The sequence below is a fragment of the Nannobrachium achirus genome (assembly GCF_963921795.1).
Source record: "Nannobrachium achirus genome assembly, chromosome: 14".
In the NCBI taxonomy this organism is placed as follows: domain Eukaryota; kingdom Metazoa; phylum Chordata; class Actinopteri; order Myctophiformes; family Myctophidae; genus Nannobrachium; species Nannobrachium achirus.
Genome location: NC_137821.1, coordinates 20614308 through 20622700, shown reverse-complemented (window position 1 = coordinate 20622700; position 8393 = coordinate 20614308). Strand labels below are relative to the sequence as shown.

At 43.7% G+C, this 8393-nt stretch overlaps 1 protein-coding gene across 1 annotated transcript in view; it reads right to left on the bottom strand.

The window, feature by feature from the left end:
- LOC308297887 (cyclin-dependent kinase-like 4) overlaps nt 1-7631 on the bottom strand; it is a gene marked incomplete at both ends in the record, with an annotated part of 9916 nt that extends 2285 nt beyond the window's left edge. The window contains 7 exons of the mRNA XM_080741452.1: nt 717-1024; nt 1605-1693; nt 2219-2358; nt 3937-4049; nt 5161-5345; nt 6759-6953; nt 7464-7631. Of these exons, the coding sequence (XP_080597578.1) occupies nt 717-1024; nt 1605-1693; nt 2219-2358; nt 3937-4049; nt 5161-5345; nt 6759-6953; nt 7464-7631 (1198 nt within the window). The remainder of the gene's footprint in view (nt 1-716; nt 1025-1604; nt 1694-2218; nt 2359-3936; nt 4050-5160; nt 5346-6758; nt 6954-7463) is intronic.
- Nucleotides 7632-8393: the final 762 nt, after the last annotated feature.

Here is an 8393-nt window from a genome sequence, read left to right as displayed (position 1 = left end):
TGGTCTGCAGAGAACTGACATGGTTTTGTCGGTTGATAGAATGCTTGTTGTATTGGTAAATTCAGAACAGGTGGCGGTTGAGATTTTACATCCGTTAGTGTTTGAGTTGGCAATCATATTGTCATTGGTGGGAGTTCTAGATGTTTTTGAAATCAAACCTGTATCAAGATGTTGGTTGTTTGAGTTTCTCAAACAATCTGTAGAGCAGCCTGGGTTGAGATGGTCTTTGACGTCAAGTTTCAATGACTTTGTCTCTGTACTACCCGTACGTAAAGCTTCGGTAGAAGCTTTCACAGGCGTTTCTGTTGTGGAAGTCCTGTCTGTTTGGATGCTGTTCAATGTTTTAAGTGCTTTTGTGTTGGAGTTTGTCTCAGAGAAGAGTATGCCCTGAGACGGTTCCCTCCGTGCCTCCGAGTGAGAAGGCATGAGGGGTTTTAATTTAACCATTGTTGATTTGTTGTCTGTGGAATGTACCACATCTGAAGTTTTAGACAAGCTAATGTCTGCTTCTGTTTTCTCCGATGTATTTTTCAAATGTTCTCTTTTCGTCTCCAGATGTGTTGTCTTACCAGGTTTAACTTTGTTGGTTATTGTGTTTTTCTCAGTTGACGTTCTGTTGGTGGCAGTAGAGTCTGTGTGACGGGGAGTCGAAGGGGTTTTGGTTGTTCTAGAAACATCCCCTCTTATCTCTGGAGTGTTGCTTTTTCCTGCTTTACCTCGGCTAGCCGTGCTCTCTGTGGTCTTAGCGTCCGGCGCTTTGGTCCGTTTGGCAGTAGGTTCTGAGAGGCTGCGGGAGGTTTTGGACGGCTTGGAGTTCTGCTTGTCTTTCTTTTTGACGCCCCTCTCTTCTCCTCCCTCCTTCATCTTGCTGTTCTTCTCCTCTATCTCGTCTGAGCCTCTTCTCCCATTCTTCTCCTCTCCCTCCTCGGTGACTCTCCTCAGGTTGGGGTTGATGGTGATGGTGGGCAGGCCGGAGGTTTCTTTATGGTCCTGTTGGATCTTAGCGTTGAGTTCCTCCAGGAACCTGGAACACACCATTACAGAACATTTAGTTCTAGACTCTGAAAGTGTTGTGTATTCTCTACTCCGGGGGTTCACAAACCTTTCCACGCCAAGGACCACATCCAAACATTTAGACGGGTGCTGGATCAAAATAGATATTTATTAATTTGTTAAATTATTTTGGGAGCATTAAGATGGTGCACAGACCTGCTTCTCTTTTAAGGACCTTCAAATATCTATAGTCTCTGGCTGCAGCCCCCCTATTGGGAAATGGCTTGAACATTAAAAACGACCAGAATACTGCTGGCCAGGGAAGCAAAGTTATACTATCTTCTATAATATTCCCTTTTTACTTTCCCCCTGCTTTCCAATTTGCCCTCAAGTCAAGACAAGCATATACAGAAGAGAACAATTATAACAGGACAATAAAACCCCATGGGAAAGGATAACTGACACTGGAAAAAACAATGAAAGAAAGTTGAAATGAATGTCAGACACACACACACACACACACACACACACACACACACACACACACACACACACACACACACACACACACACACACACACACACACACACACACACACACATGGGCCTACCTGGTATGGAAGCAGTCGTGTGTGAAGAATTGATGTTGTAGAAGGTCGTTACATTGACTTCTTCTCTCTGGGTCCATCTGGAGACACTTCTGACACATGAAGACAACACTTACTGTAACTGTCTGTGTGTTCGTGCTTGCGTGTTTGTGTGCCAGGGACGTGCTGGGCCCCTGATTCAGCCCGGGAAAAAGAGTTGGAGAGGCCCTCATTTTTTTTTTATAGTTATATTTCGTCGTTGTCGGGTGGAAACCTTATATGTCCAAAACCGTTTGTTTTGTATTTATCATTTTAAAAATGATTTAAACTAGTGAAAACAGACGATCTGGTGCGAGGCGTTGTGTGCTTGTAGATCTGCTGTTTTCACTACTGTTGTGCAACGGCCTTGTATGATGAAGCAGGGCTTTGCTTTGCGAAAAGAATTATAAATTTGAAACTTGGAGATACAAGGTTTCTGCCCGACAGTGACGATTTACTTTGTTGGCCGGCCTGGACCGGCCGGGAATGAACCGGCCGTTCGGGAGTTGTCCCGCTTTTCCCAATGGCCAGCACGTCCCTGGTGTGTGCGTGCGTGCCTGCGAGCGTGTGTGTGTGTGTGTGTGTGTGTGTGTGTGTACCTGTGCCAGGTCCAGTACAGCGTGTGTTAGAGCAGGGAAGTGTTGCTCCAGTGCGAGTGTGACTGTGGCCTCAGGCAGCCTGACTCCGTTGAACAAGGGATTCCTGTAGAACATCTCCTGGTGACGTGATGTCAGGTTGCCTTCAGTACATACACACAATACACCAGTAGAATGTATACTGGATGCTAGGGCTGTCAAATGACGTCTGAATATTTGTTATGAAAACACACATCTTTGAATGTTTCCAACGTATCGAATTTCGAGCCTACAATTTGTTACACAAGGGCTAATAGACCGTTTGTCAGCCTTCTGATTGGTCCCTGAGACTCCCTGACTGGCCAACCAGAAAAAAACATTCACTTTTTGCTATCGGGGGTGGAGTTTGTGCAGTGGAGAATGTTGCTTCAGGCTTTCAAAAACTGTCCGCAGTGCGCGACACGGAGATCGGCCGGTACGGTGATAGCGACGGCAAGCGTCAAGCGATCTCGCTCATCATAACGAATAAGCTTCAACAAACTAGTTCACATGTACCTTATCAATGGTCTAAGAGTCACGATTGGGTACATATAATTTAAATGGGCAGAATTACGAAAAGCCAGCCTATTATGTGAGGAGAAACATTCTCTCTGTCCTCTTCCTAGTACCCAAGATGCAATGCGCTTCTCTTTCTATCTCTGATCCAGAGGATTAAACTAATTAAAACATTTATTTTTCGGGGGGAAACTACTGTTTTGCTATGTAATTACTGTACCTTTTTCTTCCCTTTTTATTAATATCACGTAGATGTGTTTTTTGTGGTACTTTATATAGCTGTAATGAGGCTATGAAGGGGAAAAAAATCCCATCCACTTCCACTATAAAAGAATCTGCAAAGAGGATTCTGTCCCACTGGGATTAAACACATTAAAACATATATTTTCGGGTAAACCCCCTGTTTTGCAATGTAACTACTGTACCTTTGTCTTCCCTTTTTATTAATATCACCTAGGTGTTTTTCCTTTGGTACTTTATATAGCTGTAATGAGGCTATGAAGGGAAAAAAAATCCCATCCACTTCCACTATAAAAACAATCTGCCCAGGGTTAATGTCCCATCATAGTAACAGGGCAGAATGGGGCGGGATTTACAAAAGGGTTGATTGGCAGCGAGCCCAGAGCCAGTCATTGGTGAGATTTAATTACCCTGAGGGGGTTTATATCTCAACAATGACAGGCTCGCCGTCAATTATCCTCCTTATTACACGGCTACTTAATAAATGAATGAATAAATTGACCCAAAAGTAACAACAAAGAGATTGCACTAGAGGACTCATGGGTGATCGGGGCTGACATGAAAGTGAGTGACAGGCAACATCAAGACAGCAAGGCGCTGCAAGCTGCTCCGCTTTGTCGACTGCACGGAAAAGGGCAGTGCGTTTTCAGTTTTTCAGCCTGTACAGTGTCCATATGAACAGCCCCTTAGAGGAGCGTAACTTAAAGTGCAGAAAGACAGATGATTCTAAGACCATGAACCATTATTTCACATTCTAACGTTTGTCTGTTTTCAAAAGATTTGAATATAGATTCAACCATTTGTTGACAGCCCTAGTAGAATAGGTTGGTTGACAATAGAACACGATAAAATCTAGTAGGTTAAACTTTACAAACAGCAGAATGAATTACATGTTTAATTTAACACCAACTCATATTACGTGCGTGCGTGCGTGCGTGTGAACTTACCAAAGCACCTAACAATGTGGTATAGCTGGTCAAGGTCAGAGTCTCCAGGGAACAGCGGCTCTCCTGTCAACATCTCTATGAACAGACACCCTACTGCCCACACATCTACAGGTCTACACACACACACACACACACACACACACACACACACACACACACACACACACACACACACACACACACACACACACACACACACACACACGCACGCACACACACACACACGCACCGTTACACAAATACTCACTGTTACTGTTATGCAATACATACATACCGTACTATAATCATTTCAGTTTGTGCTCTTTTTATCTACACCTATATTTCACTGGTGGCCTATATAGGTTATGCTCACCTTATCCTTACCTGTGTCTTTGTTTCATCCATACTGCGATGCTGCTATGACAACTGAATGTCCATCGGGATCAATAAAGGAATTATCTGTATGTCTGTCTGTCTGCATGCCTACTTGCAGACTTACCTACCTACCTAAATAAGACTGTCCTCAACTACATACATTATAGCAGTGATGTTACTAGGTTTTCAATGTAATGGGTCCCGGGACCCACAGGTGGTCATTCAAATGGGTCCCAGAAAAGTTTTATGAGTCCTCAATATAAAGTTTACGTGCGCAAAATGGCGTCGGACGTCGGTGGAATCAAAACATTGATGTTTCTATCGCCTGTTTAAGACTTTCTACGTGGATTTTATTTGTGTTAACGTAGGGTAAAGTAGGATGCTTTCACCCATGAACAATGGTGGTGTCTGTGGAATTTCTATATTATTATTTTTTTACCCCAAATAACGGTAAATTATTTTAACATGGACTCCAATGGAGGCGCATCCCCGGGACCCCAGGACCATGACATGAATGAGTCCCTGGGTGACTTGAATGAGTTTTTGATGCAGGATGCGCACGTAATGACATCACTGTTATAGGCCTAAAAGTCAAAGTAATATATGGAATAATCAATTAATTAATTTATAAAATAGTGTTTGCTGCAGAATATCATGCAGATATAGTGTAGGTGATGTTGAGAACTGAAGAATCTAATAATCTGATTTCACAACAAGTAGAAGATTACACACAGTTATATACAATTAAAGTGTTACATCTACAGTTTACAAGATGGACAATAGAATAATAAATGATTAATCAACCAACAAAGTCTTGATTGACTAATACCAAACCGATCAATCAATTAATGTGCACACGCACACACTTACTTGCCATACTTGGAGTCTCCTACCAGTAGTTCAGGGGCTCTGTACCAACGAGTGGCCACATAGTCCGTGTAAACGACCACATCACCAGGACTGGCCACGGTACGAGCAAATCCAAAGTCACATATTTTGACCACGCCCCCTTGAGAGACCAGGATGTTTTCTGGTTTGATGTCCCGATGGATCACCTGAAACACGCACACACACGCACGCACGCACGCACGCACGCACGCACGCACGCACGCACGCACGCACGCACGCACACACACACACACACACACACACACACACACACACACACACACACACACACACACACACATAATTAGATTTGACCTTTGCATTGAGATTAGCTGAGAGGTATTTCATCTATCCATACATCTTTCCATACATTCATACATGTCTTTACAGTTTACAGTTTACAGTTTAGGCATTTAGCAGACGCTTTTAATCCAAAGCGATTTACAATAAGCAGATAAAAACATCACAATAATAAACAAGATAATATGTCAGTACATTAACAGCAATATAACAATGTAAATGGATATCCATCTAGAGAAAACACAATATAATCAAAGTTCTAAAAAAAAAACTAAAAAAACAAACAAATGCTAACTAGCTTCATGTATGGTCATTGATTTTACTGTAGTGCTAAGGGTTTAGGTGGAGTCTGAAAAGGTGAGTCTTCAGTCCACGGCGAAAGCTAGCGAGTGAGTCCGTTGTTCTAAGTGCGACAGGGAGTTTATTCCACAACTTGGGAGCCAGGAGGGCAAACTGTCTTTATCCACTTATAAAGAGCTGGGCCACAGTGGTTCCAACAGAGAATCTGAGACTTCCCAGGCCAGCTGGCCCCTGATCTGCCCTGTGAGGTCTCCTTCCAGCTGCCTGTGCCTATAGAAAACCTCCCTGGGGAGGCAACCAGGAGGCATCCTTACAAGATGCCTGAACCACCTCAACTAGCTCTTTCCCATGTATACTGTAGGATCAGCGGCACTACTCCGAGTCTCTCACAGATGACTGTCCTTCTTACCCTATCTCTAAGGGAGATGCCAGCCACCCTTCTGAGAAAACCTATTTTGACCGCTTGTGTCCACAATCTTGTTTTCAGGTCAAGACCCACATTTCATGACCATAGGTGAGAGTATGAACAAAGACTGGCGGGTAGACTGCCTTCTGGCTCAGCTTTACTTTGTCACACAGGTGCGGTACAGCGAACGCCTGCTGCTCTGATTCTCCGGCTGATATCCTGCTGTGGCGCGCTCCGTCCTCCCCAAGATACTTGAACACCTTCACTTGGGGTAGGGTCTCATTCCATACCTGGAGTGGACAATCCGTCGGTTTCCTGCTGAGAACCATGGCCTCAGATAGAGATACTGATCCTAATTCCAGTCGCTTCACACTTGATTAACTTTTTGTTAGAAGTTAGTTTCGACCCTTGCATTGCGAACGGCTAATGGATATTGAAAGATATGGTGCAATTGAGGGGTTTTATCAAGAGTTCACAAGACGCATGCAAATAAACAATTAATCAACTAAACAGTCTTGGTCGCTAAGACCAAACCTAACTGATTATGAGCTGACAGCCCTCAATAGACACATACATTGTTCTGGTGACAGAAGGCGATAGCCCTGAGGATCTGGTAGAGGTGGTCTCTGGTGGTGCTGGGTCCCAGTCCGTTGGGGTGGTGTTCCAGCTGGTCCAGGACCGTCTGCTCCAGCAGCTCAAACACCAGGTACCACCGCCTCCGACGCTTACACACCTCCAACAAGCTCACCAGGTTGTCATGACGAAGTTGCTGGACGGAGGGATGGAGACACAGACAGACAGACAGACAGACAGACAGACAGACAGACAGACAGACAGACGGGGAGAGAGAGGGGTTAATAACTTAGTTAGCACACTCTGACTAAAACGCCATTCCTGCCGGGCATGATAACTATGAAGATAACTATAACTATATCACTCACCATTGTATATTTTTATAGTCGGTGTGAACACTTCCATCCACTTGACTTACAATTTTGAAAACTATACTTTTATGGCTATATTTTAGTTAGTGCTCAGTGATGGCCCTTGAGTCAGATACAAAGAGAGACAAAAAGACAGACAGACAAGACAGACAAACAGAGATAGATACCTTTATTGTCCCAAGGGGGAAATTCAGTCGCCCAGAGGTAGCACAGCCGTTTAAGGTTTACAAAGTTACAGATAAGTATGAAAAGAAATAAGTGCTGCTGGGTACAGTAAGAAGAGCAAGGCACAATAAAAATAGGAATATATACATAAAGTGTCAAAAGACAGGTACCTTCAGCAATTTAATCTCTCTCAGGGCGATCTTCCTCACGGTTTTGTCATCATCAGAGTCCAGGAACTTCTTGACGGCGACCAGGCGTCCCGTGTCTCTATGGCGACACTTCAACACTGTCCCATAGCTCCCCTCACCCAGGACCCCCAGAGTCTCATACCGGTCCATACTGACACACACACACGCGCACACACGCGCACACACGCACCCACACACCCACACACACACACACACACACACACACACACACACACACACACACACACACACACACACACACACACACACACACACACACACACACACACACACACACACACACACACCGGAGCAGTCAAGTGCACTCTCACTCCCAAGTTGATGGTCCACAATAGAGCAACACACAGCCTGGGACCCTGAAAACACACACACACACACACGCACACGCACACACACGAATGGTTGTACATGAATTATGATCTTAATATGATTTATTCATAGTATTGTGGTACCACAAGATGCACCGTGCATGTGTATCAACATCCTCTACCATACACCTTACGTGTTATTCATTAAAATATGTTCCAGAGATTGCCACATTGTCTTTCTAACTCATATGTTCCTCAGTCTAAAGTGTTGCTCATAGTTCAGTACTAGGTTTGGCACTTATTAACCCTCAAAGGTTCCCTATTTTATATTAAAATAAATGAAAATCTATAGCACATAAGTCAATCAACACACCATTTAATTGTACTAATAAAGAGCCAATTATAGTCTATACAGTACTGTAGGCCCACCTGCTTATAAAAGCCAATTAAGCAACTGTAGTTATTGTTGATGTGTAAAGTGTTACCAATCAGTGCAGTGTCAATTATTATTTATCCATTCATAACTCTGAGCCTGAGGCAGTGGTGTGAAGTAACTAAGTACATTTACTTAAGTACTGTACTT